We start from the raw sequence: 15,823 nt of genomic DNA, 5'->3' as shown, positions 1-15,823 counted from the left end.
GTTTTCATCGCGTCCGCAAACGGGACCAGCTCGCCATCGTCTAATCGCACGCACATTTAGGGCAGACAAAGACACTTTCGGAGGCACCGATATCGCATGTGCTCAGAATCAGTGTCGTGAGGCCGCAATGTGCGCTCCCGAGGTACTCGGCGAGTGCCACTGCGGCGTCACCGTCCACCTTGTTCTCGGACAAGTCGAGCGAGACCAAATCGGGCTTGCTGCGAACCACCTAGGTGTAGAGAGTTGACACGTTATGCCATCGTACAATGCATCTTCAGTTTACATTGACGAGGGCTTGGAGCCCTGGATCTGTGAGCCGATTGTTGCGCGCGTTGAGCGACAGCACCATAGGTAGCTCGACGAGACAAGTGCTGAAAACTAGAGGCAGGAGGTTCAATTCCAGACGACGCCAGCATATTTTCTACTTTTGGCCAATTCATCGCCCATCGACATGTGCGACACGTTGATTTCGGGTGAAATCTATTGCAATGTGAGGTTTTCCACTGCAACGACAATCGGGATGTTACCTTGTTGCGGATAATGAGCCGAAGGCACGGTGGCAACTCGTGCTCCAAACACATGGACACAAACTTGTGCCGGGCCGTGAGCGCCTCTATGGTTTTTTAAGATGACGTTCGAACGCCAAACAAAAACTACCTCGGGCGTTGAACATGCCAATGGGATCTGGCGACGGCTCGCTTTGCGACGCGAGCATGCTTTTGAACTTGTCGACAAGGCCGTCCGTACCATCCATTTGCAGGTACTAGACCAGACTCTCGTCAAGAAACGACCCTCAAAACTCGCTCCAAATGGACCTGCTGCGACGCCATTTTGGAGTAGATTTGCTTGAGCTCGCGCCGCCCCGTCGCACCAAAGTAGTTGTTTTGCTCGTCGACGGACAGCGGGTTCATCTCCCCTAACCCTACTGCATTGCGAAGCGTGAGATACTTCACGGTGGATCGAGAATGCGGCGCACATGACTTGACACTGCCGACTGTTAGCGCCGCATTGGGTGCCGAGAGCAAGTGCTTGGTCGTCGAGAAGGACATATCGGATGGCGGCGGGGGCAGTGTCAGGCCCGAGCACTGCAAGAAGACGTCGAGGGGGGTGATCCCGACACTCTTTTCTACTCAAAGCTCTCCACAAAAGTATGGTTAAACTGGTAGGAACATACCGAGAACGAGGCGCGGTAGCTCGGCTTTGACTTGGCGCGGAATGTCCCAGCGCGGGTTGAGCGAGTCGACGTTCCAGATCATCTTGCGCTGCCGTGCGGCCTTGAGCTTGGCGCGCTTTCGCTTCTTGACGCAGGCATCACACGACGGCGTGTAGGCGGTGCAGCCTTTGCAGTTGATGCGTCGGCCATGGTGCCCCGGCGGCGCGATGCGAATGTACACGTCCCGCGTAAGCGTTGGCATGCGGACTCGAAGCGGCGCGTTCGTTTCCTAACCGAGCGTTTTTCCGTTCCGCGCCCTTTTGGTGCGTTCTATATCGTTGTTTGAGGTTACTTGATACTACATCATGAACGCACTCACTACGCGTGCAGTGCAATTGTAGAGGCTTTCAACCCTATTGGATGTTTGGCAGTAGATTCAATATGCTGCTGTTAGGAGGGTACCATGCCCAGATGCAATAGCACGCGCCAGACCACACATCGGCAAGTGTCAATACAAACATTTTATTGACCTTTGAGACGAGAGTACGCAAGGACGCGTGTAGCAGACGATGATACCTCTTGTTGGTCGTCGAGCCGACGACTATGGTGGTCGACAGAGGGACGATCGACTCCTGGATCGTTGAATGCTACACCGCTGGACCCATTAGCACTGACCGCTCGATGCATTGCGAGCAGCTGGTGTCTCTCCTTAAGCTCAATTGCGTTCGCAAAGCTTCTACAAAGCTTATAGTCTATCAAGGTCCGTGCACTGCACCACAATCACTCGCCATGGTCGCAATTGTTGCGACCGTAGGGTTGCGCCAACGGTTTGCCGACACCGTTCCTATTCCCACGTTTTAGAGATCTACTCGTACACTAGTCTTTTCCAATCATCAGAGGATAACATAAAGCAATTATATGACGAGGGCACTGGTGAGAAAACGCGACTAGACTTGGAACGACGGAAGGGTCGCGCGGGCTTCAAACTGGCAGTCACCGGGCTTGTACGACTCGACGTGGGTCGCCATTTGCGCCAACGAGCAGCAGCCGCAAAAGAGCGCGCAGAGACAATCCTCGATGATCGAGCCGGGAATGTGAAAGAGATCGCGCACCTTGCAGCGCAGGTGGCACATGAAGAGAAACATGATAAAGCTGAGGATGCCGACGATGATTTGGAACCACATCGCATCGACGAAGCACAAGGTGAGGTACATGATGTAGAGGAAGAAGGACGCGAGGAGCACGTGCAGAAAGTACTCGCCATACCCGATGCGCGTCGTGACCTGCGCAAGGCTCACGCATGGGCAAATCGTCACCATCGCCGCTAGTTTGCACTTTGAGCAATCCTGCATCACATATGAAAAAAAGTGCGTACTGTTGGGAATGCACGTGTCAAGGCAGCCAAAGATACCAATCTTCCAGCGGCCCGTGACGATGCCGTCAACGTTGACACTCGGATGCGCCATTCCGATCGGTCCGTGGTCCATCACTTGCGTAATCCGGGGCAAATCCGACTCTAGCCACGCGCCGCCAAGAGTGCCCTTTCGCAAGATCGCCCTAAAATAGATAGCAGTTCTTAGTGCCGTTCACTAGCATGTTTAACCGACATACAGTGTCCAAATAAAGTTGGGTTTTTGGTGTCGATATCCAATCAAAGTAGACGGAGAGAGTTTGCACTGCGACCGATCAAGTTGAGTCGCTCGACGAAAAGGCGCAAGATCCGCATATACGAAGTATATGCAATGCATGCCTGTTCGAGGAAATTAGGACGAAGTGTCGACGCGCCCGGACGTGCGGTAGTACAACGGGAAGTGTTCGGTCGTTGCGTCTGCAAGCGTGGCGTCGAGGGGGCGGGCGGCGCCGTCCTTGGTGCACACGATGGCCGGCACGGAAAGGTGCTCTCGCAGCCACTCGTTGGCCTCGTGCACGGTCGCCTCCAACGTCGTCGTCCACTGCAATTGAGACGGTGCTACTGCACCAAGCTGGGCAAACGCAACAACAAGCGTCGTCGAATCGGCCAGGTCTACGCCATCCAGCATGACACCAGCTCTCGGTACCTGCCACGATGTTCGTACCGTTCGGTGCCGGTCGCTTTTTTTTTGGAGAGAGTGGTGGGAACGGCGGGTGCAGCAGCTGCACGAGCGCATCAAAGGTCGTATCCGCACGCAGCGCGCGCTTGTTTGGAATAACCGCGCGGCACGTCGGACACTCGAGCTTGCCGCATGTGAGGCAAGCCTCAATGCACACTCGGCAAAAGCGGTGCAAGCACGCCGGAACAACGGTCGTTTGCTGCAATACGCCGAGGCAGATGGGGCACTGCAGCTCCGCGTCCACGTCCACCACCGACACCACGGCCGACGTGTGTACGGGACGTGGCGCCCGAAAGAGGTCGTAGAGCGTCAAGTCTTCGACGAGCGTGTACTCGGTGTACGCCGAGATCGGGTTCAAACGGCGGTGGACGAGGCCTTGGACGTGGGCGTTGTACGCCGCGCGGCAAAACGTCGCCGACCGCAGCGGCATCGGACGCAGCGTTACACGGTTACACGGCCGGGACAGAAAGCCCCGTTGGACCAAGTGCGAAGCACATTTCCCACCAACGGTGAGTCTCTTGACTTTTCAGCCATTGCGGCGGCGCTTGACGAGACTTTGGTGTCATGGATCCCCACGTGCTGGCTTGCATTCACAGCCCTTGACTCGTCTTTCTTGGCCTCCACGCCGCCAGTACCTCGCCGTTGACGAGGTCCGAAGCGATCGGAAGCGGCGTCCTGTCCCAACGCGGCACGTGCCACGCCTCGTCCCACCAGAACGAGGCCGAATAGCCCGTTGGCGCGAACACGCGGCTCCATTCCCTGTGCCTTCCAATCGCTCACTTTTGCTTTGGCGCTGCAATGTTCGAACCCAAGGCGACACCGCTGCAGACGCTGAGCCCCAAGGTCGACGACGTCCGCGACGACGACGAGCTCCACCGCGATACGACGACCACGTACCTGACGGGCGACCGTCCGCGCAACGAGAATGGGCTCGTGGTCGGGCGCTGGGAGGCGCCGGTGTTTGGCTGCCTCACGGACGTGGTGCCCAACTGCCTCTTGGCCTTTTTCTGCCCGTGCGTGTCGATGGCGCAGACCATGGCCCGTCTCGGCGTCGCGAGCTACTACCCGATGCTGCTGGGCCTCGCCCTCTGCTACGGCACGGGCTTTGGCGCGGCGCTGGCGTGGCTGCTCATGTGGTACTTGCGCTACAAGCTGCGCACGCGGCTCTCGATTCCGGGCTCGGTCGCGACCGACTGCTTGCTCACCTTTTGCTGCTGCGGCTGCGCGCTGGCGCAGATGGCGACACAGACGCACTCGTACGAGCGCAACACGTGCTCGATCGCGCCGAAAGCAACCTTGGTGGGGTACAGCGACTTGCTCACGCACCACGATGTGACCCACCACCCGATGACGCCGCCGCGTCCGTTTGCCCATGCGTCGTCGGCGCCGCAGCTGGAGGAGCCGGCGCCAACGACGCCCCCCAAGAAGGTGTTTAAGGACCCCCGCCCCCGGCATGCACTACGATATGTAGTCATACCCCCCACGCGACGTAATGCAAGACACGTGCATTCATTTTGTGTTGAGCGATGGCCCATGTTGCGGGGTTCAGTTAAGGCTAGGCTGGAGAAAGTACTGAGCGCAGGCCGGCGCGTCGTCGCAGGCATAGTTGCAGAGGCCGTTGGTGCGCAAGAGGCTGCTACAGGACGCCTCGCACGAAGCATCGACCTGCACCCACGACGGCGCGTGGGTGAGCGGATTGCACGACAGATCCAAAAACCCATCGAGCGGCGTCACGGGCTGCGATGGCCACGCGGTGATCGCACACGACGATAAGAACACAGTCTGCAAGCTCGGCAGGCGAAAGAGCTCGGGCGGTAGCGCAGTCATTTGCGTGTGGTGCAGTGCGAGCTCGCTCAAATGGGGCAGCTCGCGCACAATGGTGACGAAATCGTCGTCGCCGATGGGTGTTTCGGTGACGTGAAGCGTCGTGAGCTGTCGCCAGTGGCGGATAACGTCGCGACCGAGGTGCGGGATGCGACTGCCGTCAAGGTAGAGGGAGAGAAGCATCGGCGGCAAGGCCGACGTGACGACCGTGGGGGCGACCGTCAATGCACTGTACCGGAGTTCGAGGACCATGAGCGACGATGGAAGGCCGACGCCATCAAACGACGTCATGTTGGAGAAGAGCACGCGCAAGGCATAGAGCGTAGTGAGGGGCGCGAGGACATGCGCGGGGACGCCGTGCGGCAGTGGGCAGTGGTCGATTTCAAGGTAAAAGAGACGGGTTCCCAGCGGTGCGAGCTGCGACTGCAGAAATGCAACGCCGCCATCGTCCGTGTCGTCGTCGTTCGTTGCCGTGCAGTGCACGTGAGCGTACGCGCAGTAGCAGGTCGTATCTCGAAAGAGCGGCGTCACGACTACCTTGCACGTCGACGGACAAACGTTTCTGGCGACGAGAAGCCATCTACTCGTTTTATAGACCACATGTCCATCAAAGGAATGAAAACGCTTGGGTACATGAGATTGGCGAGCAAGACAAGACCCCACACAATGAGAGCTAGACAGATGGCTTTTGCAGGACGAGTGGGGCGTCGATCCCAGTACTTCTGTAGCTCGGACAAAGACACGAGGCGGGATGCCACCTTCTCGTTGTGGGGGAAACGGCACCGATGGTCCGAGGGGGGGCCATGATAGCACACGCACGGGCGCGGGGGGACATTTGGAGGACCGACTGCGCCAAGAGCTGCATCGTCCAGAGGTTCAAGGCTCCCAAAAGCACCTTGCACACGAGGCTTGGGAGCGTGTTGCTACTGTACCCACGCATGCCCAGCGATGTGACTGTGAGCCAGCTCGCATCATTGCGCAGCTGCGACGCGATCGCGATCCGCTGAAATTTTTTGGCATACATGCGAGGCCCAAAGTCGAGCAGCGGAAAGGCCGTGTTGAGCGTAAACCTACGCGTACAATGTGTCGATAGTTATACAGACAAGTTGTCTCCAATACCCGAGGACGCCGTTCACAAAAAGACGAAGCGTCTTGTGGACAAAAGGGGCCCGGGACGTCAAGAGCAGTGGCGAGACGAGGCAGTTGATGGCAGTGCAGCTCGTGTAGATACACACAACTGTCATGGACGTGGTGTAGAACGACAGTCGCCACGCTTGGAACGACTGCATGCCAAGTTCGAGCGCTTGAAAAAAACCTAGAAGAAGGCGTGTACATGCACTTATGTGTACAAGTGCGCGCGTACAGGACGCGGTGCGGGTCTCGAGCCATAAAAACCGAGCGGACGGGCGATGCTGCGTGCGTCGTTGCGAGCGCCGGAGAAGGGTCAGCAAAGGACCGAGTCGGCAAAGATGCGCGAGAAGGAGCGCGCCATTAACGACGATCGAGGCGTGCACCGAGTAGACTTGAACGGTCCTACATCACGCAATCAAAGACGGTGAAAGCGTCGTGGCTTGGACGGACTGGGCTTCTGCGGACGTAATTGTCCATAACGAGCCAAGCACCAACCCAGTGTAGATCGCTGAGAGAGCATGCTTGAGCAAGCAAAAGACGAGCACGGGTCGGCGCACGTAGCTTTTGAGGACGACGATTGCGTCCGCTTTGACAGGCTGCGTCCACGCGAGCACGGTAGTTCTCGGCGAGGTCGACGAGAGTACCATGTCGAACGGCACACGTCACGTTCGACGGTTGCAAGGCGCCTCGAAACCTCCATCGTCTCTGTCGTTGCCGTTGGAAGAGCCCAGAGGTAGCTCTGTCGTTGATCTAAATTAGAAAAGGGATGAACTGGATCCAACGGCCTTCTTGTGGCGACAATCAGGCATGCAGCCTCCGTGCCATGGCCACGCGCCGCATCGACTGTACGTGAGACGAATGCATTCGAGCAGCCTCCGATACCAACGTTTCAATCGTCACGACTAGCTCTATGATACTTCAAAAGTCCTCGCATATCGCCCGATTCTGAGTCTACGGCAAAAGAGTTGGGTATGCGCAGATATGTTGGTACCCGTAAGATGGTGAACGATATGCCGTAATAGGGGAAAATCGGGTGGATATCCTAGCGATTCTGACGTGCACATTGATCGTCAAATTTGGGTGTAGGGAATTTTGCAGCTTGCCGTGAGGTATGCGAGGCACGAGAGTGGAAAGGAAGAGTACATTATCCAGACATCCGCGTACAATTAGAAAATCTCTTCCCAGAGGTCTAGAACCATCTCTTGGTCCGGTGGATTTTCATAGAATTGAACCATCCTGTGAACCATCTAGTAGCTGGTTCCCTCCAAAATTTCCCTTACGATAGTAACAATTTGTATGAAAGTTTTATGAGGTCAAGCGAAGGATCCGAGGCCTCGGGGAAGACACTTCCTCGACCTTTTCTAATAGTTGAGTGGGGTAATAACACACACACGACACGTGGACATTGCACACTCTTATTGACTACGCTACGTCGCCTCGAAATACAGAGCGCAGGCGCCGTCGTCGTCTGTAAACTCGGCGGTGGCGCACGGCACGTCACACAAATGGTTGTTTAACAAGGCCGGCGAGCACTCTTTTGCACGCATCGGGGAGGTACAGTACGTCGCATTGCGGCCTTGGACAACGTACGCAGGCCAGAGCCCGTAGGGGGCAGCCGCCGTACACGACACATCCAGGAGCAGCAGCGGACTCGACGCGTTCGATGGGATTCGCAGCACCGAAATGGCTGTCGACGAGAGAAAGACATGGGTGAGCAGTGGCAAATCAAACAGCCGCGTCGGGATCGTGGTGACGGCCGTGTGGTGCAGTGACAGCTCCGTGAGCTGCGGCAGCAATTCGACGACAGCAGAAAACACCTCGTCTGCAATGTTCGTCTCGGACATGTGCAATGAGGCGAGCGGGCGCCACGCCGCCAACGTATCTCTCGGGACATGCTTGATAGCGTTGCCGTCGAGAGCGAGGTACACCAAGTTGGGGGGTAGCACCGTAGCGACGATGGCGGGGACTTGCGTGAGCTGCGAGTACCGAATCTCCACATACCTGAGGGATGTCGGGAGGCAGCGCGGTGATACGTCGTACGCTGTCATGTTCGAGTACATAATACGCAGGGCCAAAAGTGACTCGAATGGCAGCAAGAGTGTCGAGGGAAGACCGTTTGGGAGTGCGCAGTGGACAATTTCCAAGTAAAAGAGGTCGTGCCCGAGCCGCGACGGCGAGATCAATGCGGTGAGGTTTGAACTCGCGTTCTTGTCACACACGTGTCGGTAGTAGACGCAGTCGCACGAGAGGTGAAAGAGCGGTGTCACGTGAAGGAGACAGTCGGACGGACACGAAGCACTCGGCGGCTGTGCAATCAAGAGGCCGGTAGCCACGAAAAGCAGCGCTCCCCAGGCTCCCATGATGGTGCAGAGCACCTTGGAAGTGCCCGAGATGTGGAAATTCCAGTACCGTGCCTGCGGAAGCTGGGAGAGCGACACGATGCGAGAGTTGCGTCGCAGCGGCACCTCCTGCTCGGGAGGCCCGCTTCCTGGTGATGGAATAACCTGACTCAAGCGTGGCCCCAGTCTGAATGACACTGGCTTGCGCTTGGGGGTACCCCAGATGGACGACACTAGAAGCCGGAGGGTCCAGAAATTGAGCAAGGTGCTCGCAATCTTGACAATGAGGCCGACGCCGGTCGTCGCGTTGAAGCCGCGCGCGTACAGCACGATCGTGGTGACCCAGAGCGGGTCGTTTCGAAGCTGCGAGATGTGAGCCCGGGGCGTCAAACGCCTCTGGAGAAGCCGGGGCACGAGCTCGATGAGGGGAAATCCAGTATTGAGCGTAAACCTACACCATGTAATAGTGGAAGATAGTGTCAAATTTCCAAAATGACTCGTCACCCAAAAACGCCGTTGATGAAGAGACGGAGGGTCCTGTGGACATAGGCGATGCGGGAACACAGCAGCCATGGCGAGAGAACCGCGTTGAGCGCAATGCACGCGGTGTAGAGTGCGACGACCGGCATCGACGACACCATGTACGAGAGGCTCCATGCTTGGTACGACTGCGCACTGATCTCGAGCATTTGGAACCAGCCTAATAAGAGTTATCGTAGCTTAGTCCTGAGAGAGAGCACATTTTCGAGTACGTACATGTCGCGGTGCGCGACTGCTGAATGCGGTCGAGGCATTGGCGCCACAGCCCCGAGCGTGGCCGCGCTTGTGTTTTGGGCTCCGAGCGCCAGAGGTACTGATAGATAAGCTCGACGAGGGCGTAGCCGTGGCCCACAGCAGAGACAAGATTGTAGACGGTCGTGGCGGACGGAGAGTAAATTTGAAGGGTTCTACAAGTCGTGTTTGGAACCGAGCGAATCGACGAGTACTACGTACGCGGCTTCGTTGGGCGTGATTGTTAGGAGCGAGATAAACATGACGCAAAAGAAGATGGTCGAGAGCACGTGTTTCAAGAGGCAAAAGCACAAAATCGGGCACTGCAAGCACTCTTTGAGTGCTTGGATCGTCTCATCACCCGAGAATTCCTCGGTCGCTTCAAACGGCTGGGCGAGCCACTTGGTCGGTGCGAGGACGCCCGAGACGGACTTGACGAGCATCCCCGAGAGAGTCCGCGAGAACGACGACCGCGTCGTTGGTTGGCCTGAGAACGACGACCGCGTCGGCTGGCGCGAGAACGACGGTCGCGTCGGCTGGCGCGGTTCCGATGCCATGGCCTTACAGTACACAACTGCCTTTTCACACATGCAACCATTATAGCACCCGTTTCATTTAGTAACTGCGGTCTTCGACATAGACAAGGCGGTTGGGAAATTGCCTGTTGTGTTGTTGAAATGAGTTATTCGTAGCCGGAGCTGTCTTGTTTGGTTATGCAGCTGTCAGTGTCAAGACATCTCGTCCGTCGCTGTGGCTTGCTCTACGCCGGGAATGGCCTCCGCGAGGATTAGATAGTGAACATCCTCAGCGTACACGTGGCCCATGCTGGCGATTTGCTTGGAATCAACGCCTCACCAGCGGTGGGTGCATCAAGGTGCTTCGAAGCATCATTTCGCCGCCTCGTCGACGCACAACCCCATGGTGGACTACAAGCTCCTGCGCTTCAGGCACTTGCTCGAGACAAAGGCGGCTATGCTTGCTGTAGCGGCATCGTCATCAAGCACCGGCAGCGCGTCGTCGGTGGCCGTGGCGGGTCGTTCAGAGGGTCCTCAGTGCCAGTTGCTCGTGGTCTCACGACCTACTTCATCGCCGTGCCCGTCAGCGATCGAGTTGTATCGCAGTGAGATGGAACAGAACCGGTAATTTCCCCACCAGCCTCATGACACGTAGAGCGAAGGGTCGACGTGGCCATTTGAATTCAGTCTCAACGCTCGTTCCAAAATAAACTCTTTGTCCCATATTACTAGTACAACGTACTAGTATAGTACTACATCGTCAGGATGGTTTTCCGAAAAATAATTGTGCACGGCTTCAGAGAATTTCATCCCTCTTGATAAACCATGAACGGCCGCGGCGACGTCGAGCACGTCGATCGATGGGGCGAACTCCAGTACGAAACAGCGTTGTCGTGCACGGAAAGGGCGCTCAGATGCGCAAGAATTTTGAGCATCGACCAAGGTATAGCCTGTATTTCTACGATCTGTGGTTGTAGAGAAATCGTGCTTCGCCGGGCCAAAATGGGACGTCCAGATGTGCCCAACGTTGAGCAGCAACTTTAGTAGCAGCGCAATCGAGCGCGTGGATGAAACTTGGACACGAGCATGTACCATATCTGTCAGAGACTACAGTTGGAAGTACACCGTGCGTCCGGCAGCCTCTGGAGCTACGAACGCGTGTGTGTTGAAGCGGCTCGTTTCTTGTATCGCATGCTGCGATCTTGGCTTGATGGGCCTATGGTATGCGACTGTTTCGTCTTGCAACGGCCGCTGACGGTGCCGGTATCATACGTTTTGAATAGAAATACATACAAATTGGAGGCCTTTTTATGTGCTTGACCTCTACTTTGCAGTTGAGTCTCTCGATTGTTTAGAAGTAGCGACTTGCTACTACTGTACTCGCCGCCACTGCCTCTTCTACGCCGGTGCCAGGGGTCGTGGCAACAGTGCAGCAACTTGCGGCGGGTGGTTTTGACCCTATCATATCTTTCAAGATTTCAAAGATCTCACACACAATGTAGGTCGTTCATCCAGATACACCAATCAAAGCATAGCCTGACCAAGAATGCTGGTTCAAGGGATGCAGGTTTCCGAAGTTGCGCTCTTGGTGCAGAGAGCGATCGCGCATTCACATCATGTGTGCGACCGGCTACGACTGGCTACTCTTGCCACAACATCACACCCCAACGGCCTGCAGAAGTCATCCCTCTTTGCCCCATGAGTACCAGAAGGCCGAAGTTCGGCTGTCTCGAGCGCCTCTGTCCAAGGCACTGGCGGCATCAACGATGGCGACGATGGCGGCGGTGCGCTTGGAAGCATGATTAACAACTGCCCCGCTTTGGCAACACACGCGACCGTGACGTCGATGGTGCAGGCGTCGAAGCCTTGTACATTGCGCGCCCCGTTAAATGCGGCTAGCTAGCGATGCGATTATTCCTTTATGCTCATCGAAAACGACGACAAGATCTTTGTTGCAACGAAGGATGCAATGCGAAACAAGAGTACTTACGTTTGTATACCCTTGTACGAGAGCACTGGACCAAAGCCAAAGCCGTCGACAAATTTGGCCCAAAATGCTAGCGTGCAATCCATGTAGCGTCGCAGCGGCGCGATCCCCCTCTACGCGTCGGTTGCGCCACCTTTGGAGTCGTAAAAATAGGTCGCGACAAACTTAAATGAGCGCGCGACCGATGGAGGCGACGCCGCCCTCCACCGTGCTCGTCCACTCGCTCGTCAAGCTCATCCCGTTCGCGGTCTCGGCACTGAGCATGGCGATGCTCGTGCTCATGTACTGGCGCTTCCAAGTGCTCTCTAGCTCGCTCTCGACCGTGCCGATTGCATTTGTGCGACTCAACGTCGGCGGCGCGACGTTTCAGACGACGACGGCGACGCTCCTCCAACGCTTCGACTCGATTTTCCCCGTCGTGCTCTCGGCCCCCAGCTGGCCCCGCGACGAGTCGGGTCAGTGGTCAAATGGATGTACTAGTATACCATACATGGTTGCTGTAGGTGCCTACCTCTTTGATTGGGGCCCCGAAGACATCCCACTGGTGCTCGAGTACCTCCGCACGGGACGGCTCGAGGCTGGCGCCCCGTGCGGTGACGGCACGGTCGCCAGCAGCCACCACCTCCGGCGGACCTTTGCGTTCTTCCGCCTCTCGCTGCCGCCGGTCTCGCTCGCTTTCCAGCATACGATGAATTCGGACGTCCAAGTCGCCAAGGTGTTCTTGCGCGAACGTGTCTTTTGGGATGTGGACCGGAGCGACCTGTCGATCGTGTTTGGCGACGAGGCGCAGGTTGCGACACTTTTGCCGACGGAGCTTATTGACGGTGTCGACAATGGCACGTCGCCGCTGCTACCGCCGACGCTCGTGGGCGCGGACGCCGTCAGCGAGTTTGCAGTGTGGACATCCGACATGTACCGGATCGGTCTCGGGATCGCGCCGCGGCACTGCTTCTGGAGCCTCATCGAAGACTGCATGTGGCACCATGATGGACTAAGCAGCAACGACGACGACGACGACGACGACGACCGGGTTGCGACGCCGGGGATTTTACAGCTCCGATGGGAAGGCAACACGCGGCATGTGGTTATCTCACGAGCGACTTGCGACGACCTCGCCAAGTGCAATGTCGAATTCCAAAAAGTGGCGACCGTCCAGACGTACTTGGGGCGCAATGCAGATGTCTACCCTGACATTCGCCTCTTTCCCGGCAATGGCACGTTGACAGTGACCGTGATCAATCCTCTGGAAGCGTATTAACGAATTGTCATTGTACAATTCTAGAAAAAATTGGAGCTCTGTATGCAGACGACGACAGACGCCACCGACGAGTTCCATTTACGTAATTTAAATGTGCGTCCTCCGAGTTCGTTAACCACACGTACCACCCGTCGTCAAGAATGAACGATTCGACGTGCATGGCAGACGAAATGCTGGCTTGTACGATGCAGTCGTGTCTTTCAGCGTCTTGCATCGATGCCCATGGAATTACTTGCGCGTTTTTTGTGTGGACGCTCGCTGCATGAGTGCTCGTCGACCGTCGCCAGTAGCTTTTCCAGAAACCAGTCGTAGAGACCGATGTACGCATCCTCGTTGCGGCGCTTGTCGTTCATCTCTTGGCACACCGCGTGCAACGCATTTGCTGAAATGTCCTCTTCGTCCAGGAAACCTACCACAATCGGCTCGATCGCAATTCTACTTGGTCTCGAGATGCTGCACCTTGAAGCTGGGACTTGAAGAGAGCGGTGTAGTCGCCAAGGATCTCCATGTACTCATGCTTGTGCTCGGATGCATCGCGTCTCTTGCCATACATACCCTGGAAGACAGATGTTCAAGCCTATAGAGCGGTAGCAACCTTGCAGTACAACTTCAACGCTCCCCGCCGTCGTCCGTATCAAGTCCTTTGTCGCGACAATCAACTGGAAAGCGCGTTGCATCAGCTGTGTGTATTTGGTCCTCTCCGATGGGACGCTTTTGTTAGAATAGGGGTAGGGTAGGATCGTCGTCAACGGTCAGCCATGCGGCCAGTAGTGCGTCTTGGCCTTCTTGTTGACTCGGAGCGACGACGGCGTCCGACTGAGCTTGACGTGGTACGCAGAGCCGGGTTGCGTCAGCGCGTGGATCGCCAAGAGCGCGTCGTTGGCATCGGAAAACTAGACATGTCACATCGCCTTTTGCACCAAAAACCATTCTCAACCACCTTGGCCGACGCGTCAATGTCGCTGTCGACGACCAGCTGCAGCACATCCAGCGGCGCCAGGGCTTCCTACGCAAGCAATAGTAGTATAATTCTTGATAGAAAAGGGCGGAGAGGGCACCAACCGTACCTCGAGCGTGGCCTGGTCCAAGGGTGTCGTCGGCGACGTCGACGTGATGTGGAGCCAAATGCCCTTGGTCCCAACGTCCTCGGTCGGCAACGGCGGCGCCGCATACATGGGTGGTACCGCATACGGCGGATACCTACAGGTTCCTCAGTTCTCACGAGTACATCGCATTCGAGATACTCGTAGACGGGGTACGCCGGCTCGATCCGCGGGTACGCGTGCAGCGGCGGGACGTACGGTCGCGTCGACATCAAGTGGGCGAATTGGCTCTCGACGGCGTGCAGGTCCTACACCATTCCTGGTGTGTCATTTGCATCGTTTTCGATGATTTACTCTACCACATCGAGAGGCGGTGCGAGGTAGGCGCGGGATGGATCTGGAATCAAATCCATCGTCCCAATGCTGGCGTGGACCGAGAGCAAGTCGATGGCCCCGCGCGCGTGTCGCTCCGACGCAAACTTGACGTAGACGAGACCCTACCCCCAACATGTGTCGTTTTTTTCAAAAATGTACAGGATAGCAGACAATATTATGTCCAGGCGAGTACCTTGGCCGCATTGGTGTCGCCACTGATCTTGATGTCCATGAGCACCATACCGGGGCACGCCGACATGCACTGCGAGAGCATCGCAGTGGACAAGGTCGCTTCGTACTCGACGAGGAGCCAGTTGCGTTCGGGTCTACTCCAATCATCCAAACCAATCAGATCCGTACACGTGGCAGCCGGAGCGGTGTCGTACGGGGCAGCGAAATACGCGTCCGGCGGTCGCTGCAGCGTCGGGCGCCGCGGCGGCGTATCGGCCAGCACGACCTATCGGGATACCCTCTGATTCAGATATCTGCATAGCATCCATGGAAGCCTACCGTGAGAAGCGAGGATGGGTCCTCCTGGAACGACTCGATGGCCATGTGTGCGGTGGACGCCTAGACACGCACTACGCGCCCGCACACACCAACAAGCACTCGCCGACCTTGGTAAAGGTCACATACGCCATCGTGCGCAGCTTGCCTTGACACGGGACAAGCGCGACGCTGTCGAGGTCGCCGTAGACACGAAACATGGCATCGAGCTCCTGGTGCGTGTACTAGACCAAGACGACGCATCAGCCGAGGATGACACGAGGAGGTCGAGTACGTCCAGCAGGCTCGTGACAAAGAGCTTGACGCGCGGCGACTGCGGCTTCGGCGGCGCGCGCTTCTTCTCCGTACGCTTGCTGCTACCCGCATGGTCGGCTTTTGCGCTCGCGCGCTTGAGCTGCGCGCGACCGGTCTCGGCCGAGGGCTTGTCCTTGCGGATATCGTCGTCATCGGCGTTCGGTGGTGACGGCTCGGTCCCGCGCTTGGGCTGCTTGAAGCGCGTCGACTCTTGGCCAAAGCACTTGCGCTTCACGATCGATGGCTTGGGCGGTGTCAGCGCCGCTTCGAGGCCATCGACCATCTCAGACAGGAGCGCCGCGACGATCGCCTCGACGGTCATAGTACTAGTGCAAACATCCGTGGCCGTCGGCTCGAGAAGCGCGATCGGTTTGGCGACGACGCGCTGGCCCGCGTCGTCGCGTTGGCGCTTGCCGTGGTGCTGCGCGCTTTCGTCGTCTTCGGCCGCGTGCTTGCGCGTGAGGCTCGTCTTGCGTGGCGCCGACGCGTGTGCAATGCTGACCTTGAAGAGCTGGTCCTCGAGCACGAGGCCATGC

The 15,823-nt window shown here is 57.1% G+C and overlaps 8 protein-coding genes across 8 annotated transcripts; 2 read left to right on the top strand and 6 right to left on the bottom strand.

Moving 5' to 3' along the window:
- Positions 1–87: 87 nt before the first annotated feature.
- Positions 88–1,415, bottom strand: SPRG_14427 (hypothetical protein; the record flags this gene model as incomplete). The annotated part of the gene is made up of 8 exons (XM_012353640.1): positions 88–229; positions 284–378; positions 426–480; positions 528–613; positions 658–763; positions 816–916; positions 977–1,126; positions 1,175–1,415. Coding segments are annotated over 8 exons (976 nt in total), but the record flags the coding sequence as incomplete, so codon positions are not given.
- Positions 1,416–2,046: 631 nt separating this feature from the next.
- Positions 2,047–2,784, bottom strand: SPRG_14426 (hypothetical protein). The gene is made up of 3 exons (XM_012353639.1): positions 2,765–2,784; positions 2,529–2,710; positions 2,047–2,477 (listed from the first exon to the last, which is right to left on the bottom strand). Exons 2-3 carry the CDS (start codon positions 2,638–2,640, stop codon positions 2,101–2,103), a joined length of 489 nt encoding a protein of 162 aa, XP_012209029.1. The 5' UTR covers positions 2,641–2,710; positions 2,765–2,784; the 3' UTR covers positions 2,047–2,100.
- Positions 2,785–2,902: 118 nt separating this feature from the next.
- Positions 2,903–3,673, bottom strand: SPRG_14425 (hypothetical protein; the record flags this gene model as incomplete). The annotated part of the gene is made up of 2 exons (XM_012353638.1): positions 2,903–3,176; positions 3,229–3,673. The coding sequence occupies 2 exons, from the start codon at positions 3,671–3,673 to the stop codon at positions 2,917–2,919; spliced, it is 705 nt and encodes a 234-aa protein (XP_012209028.1). The 3' UTR covers positions 2,903–2,916.
- A 368-nt stretch (positions 3,674–4,041) lies between these two features.
- SPRG_14424 (hypothetical protein) lies at positions 4,042–4,736 on the top strand (the record flags this gene model as incomplete). Its single annotated transcript, XM_012353637.1, has 2 exons — positions 4,042–4,673; positions 4,715–4,736. 2 exons carry the CDS (start codon positions 4,042–4,044, stop codon positions 4,734–4,736), a joined length of 654 nt encoding a protein of 217 aa, XP_012209027.1.
- A 52-nt stretch (positions 4,737–4,788) lies between these two features.
- On the bottom strand, positions 4,789–6,091 carry SPRG_14423 (hypothetical protein; the record flags this gene model as incomplete). The annotated part of the gene is made up of 2 exons (XM_012353636.1): positions 4,789–5,600; positions 5,887–6,091. The coding sequence occupies 2 exons, from the start codon at positions 6,089–6,091 to the stop codon at positions 4,789–4,791; spliced, it is 1,017 nt and encodes a 338-aa protein (XP_012209026.1).
- Positions 6,092–7,625: 1,534 nt separating this feature from the next.
- On the bottom strand, positions 7,626–9,865 carry SPRG_14422 (hypothetical protein; the record flags this gene model as incomplete). The annotated part of the gene is made up of 4 exons (XM_012353635.1): positions 7,626–8,988; positions 9,042–9,237; positions 9,294–9,484; positions 9,531–9,865. The coding sequence occupies 4 exons, from the start codon at positions 9,863–9,865 to the stop codon at positions 7,626–7,628; spliced, it is 2,085 nt and encodes a 694-aa protein (XP_012209025.1).
- Positions 9,866–11,963: 2,098 nt separating this feature from the next.
- SPRG_14421 (hypothetical protein) lies at positions 11,964–13,186 on the top strand. Its single transcript, XM_012353634.1, has 2 exons — positions 11,964–12,265; positions 12,314–13,186. Exons 1-2 carry the CDS (start codon positions 11,980–11,982, stop codon positions 13,066–13,068), a joined length of 1,041 nt encoding a protein of 346 aa, XP_012209024.1. The 5' UTR covers positions 11,964–11,979; the 3' UTR covers positions 13,069–13,186.
- Positions 13,187–13,737: 551 nt separating this feature from the next.
- Positions 13,738–15,821, bottom strand: SPRG_14420 (hypothetical protein; the record flags this gene model as incomplete). The annotated part of the gene is made up of 11 exons (XM_012353633.1): positions 13,738–13,961; positions 14,009–14,074; positions 14,136–14,268; positions 14,313–14,419; positions 14,471–14,608; positions 14,680–14,812; positions 14,849–14,943; positions 14,997–15,056; positions 15,104–15,217; positions 15,268–15,784; positions 15,814–15,821. The coding sequence occupies 11 exons, from the start codon at positions 15,819–15,821 to the stop codon at positions 13,821–13,823; spliced, it is 1,512 nt and encodes a 503-aa protein (XP_012209023.1). The 3' UTR covers positions 13,738–13,820.
- Between the last annotated feature and the right edge of the window lie 2 nt (positions 15,822–15,823).

The sequence above is a fragment of the Saprolegnia parasitica genome (assembly GCF_000151545.1).
Source record: "Saprolegnia parasitica CBS 223.65 unplaced genomic scaffold supercont2.129, whole genome shotgun sequence".
NCBI lineage: Eukaryota > Oomycota > Saprolegniomycetes > Saprolegniales > Saprolegniaceae > Saprolegnia > Saprolegnia parasitica.
The sequence above is the reverse complement of the archived record's forward strand: the minus strand, read 5'-3'. Positions and strand labels throughout refer to the sequence as shown.

What these genes read in the sequence shown, in the direction of transcription:
- SPRG_14426 (XM_012353639.1), bottom strand. Translation starts at nt 2,640, where the DNA reads ATGGACCACGGACCGATCGGAATGGCGCATCCGAGTGTCAACGTTGAC. An exon ending in TGACACGTGCATTCCCAACA is followed by an intron (nt 2,478 to 2,528) that starts GTACGCACTTTT and finishes AGTGCAAACTAG; the next exon opens with CGGCGATGGTGACGATTTGC.
- SPRG_14421 (XM_012353634.1), top strand. Translation starts at nt 11,980, where the DNA reads ATGAGCGCGCGACCGATGGAGGCGACGCCGCCCTCCACCGTGCTCGTC. An exon ending in CTGGCCCCGCGACGAGTCGG is followed by an intron (nt 12,266 to 12,313) that starts GTCAGTGGTCAA and finishes TGGTTGCTGTAG; the next exon opens with GTGCCTACCTCTTTGATTGG.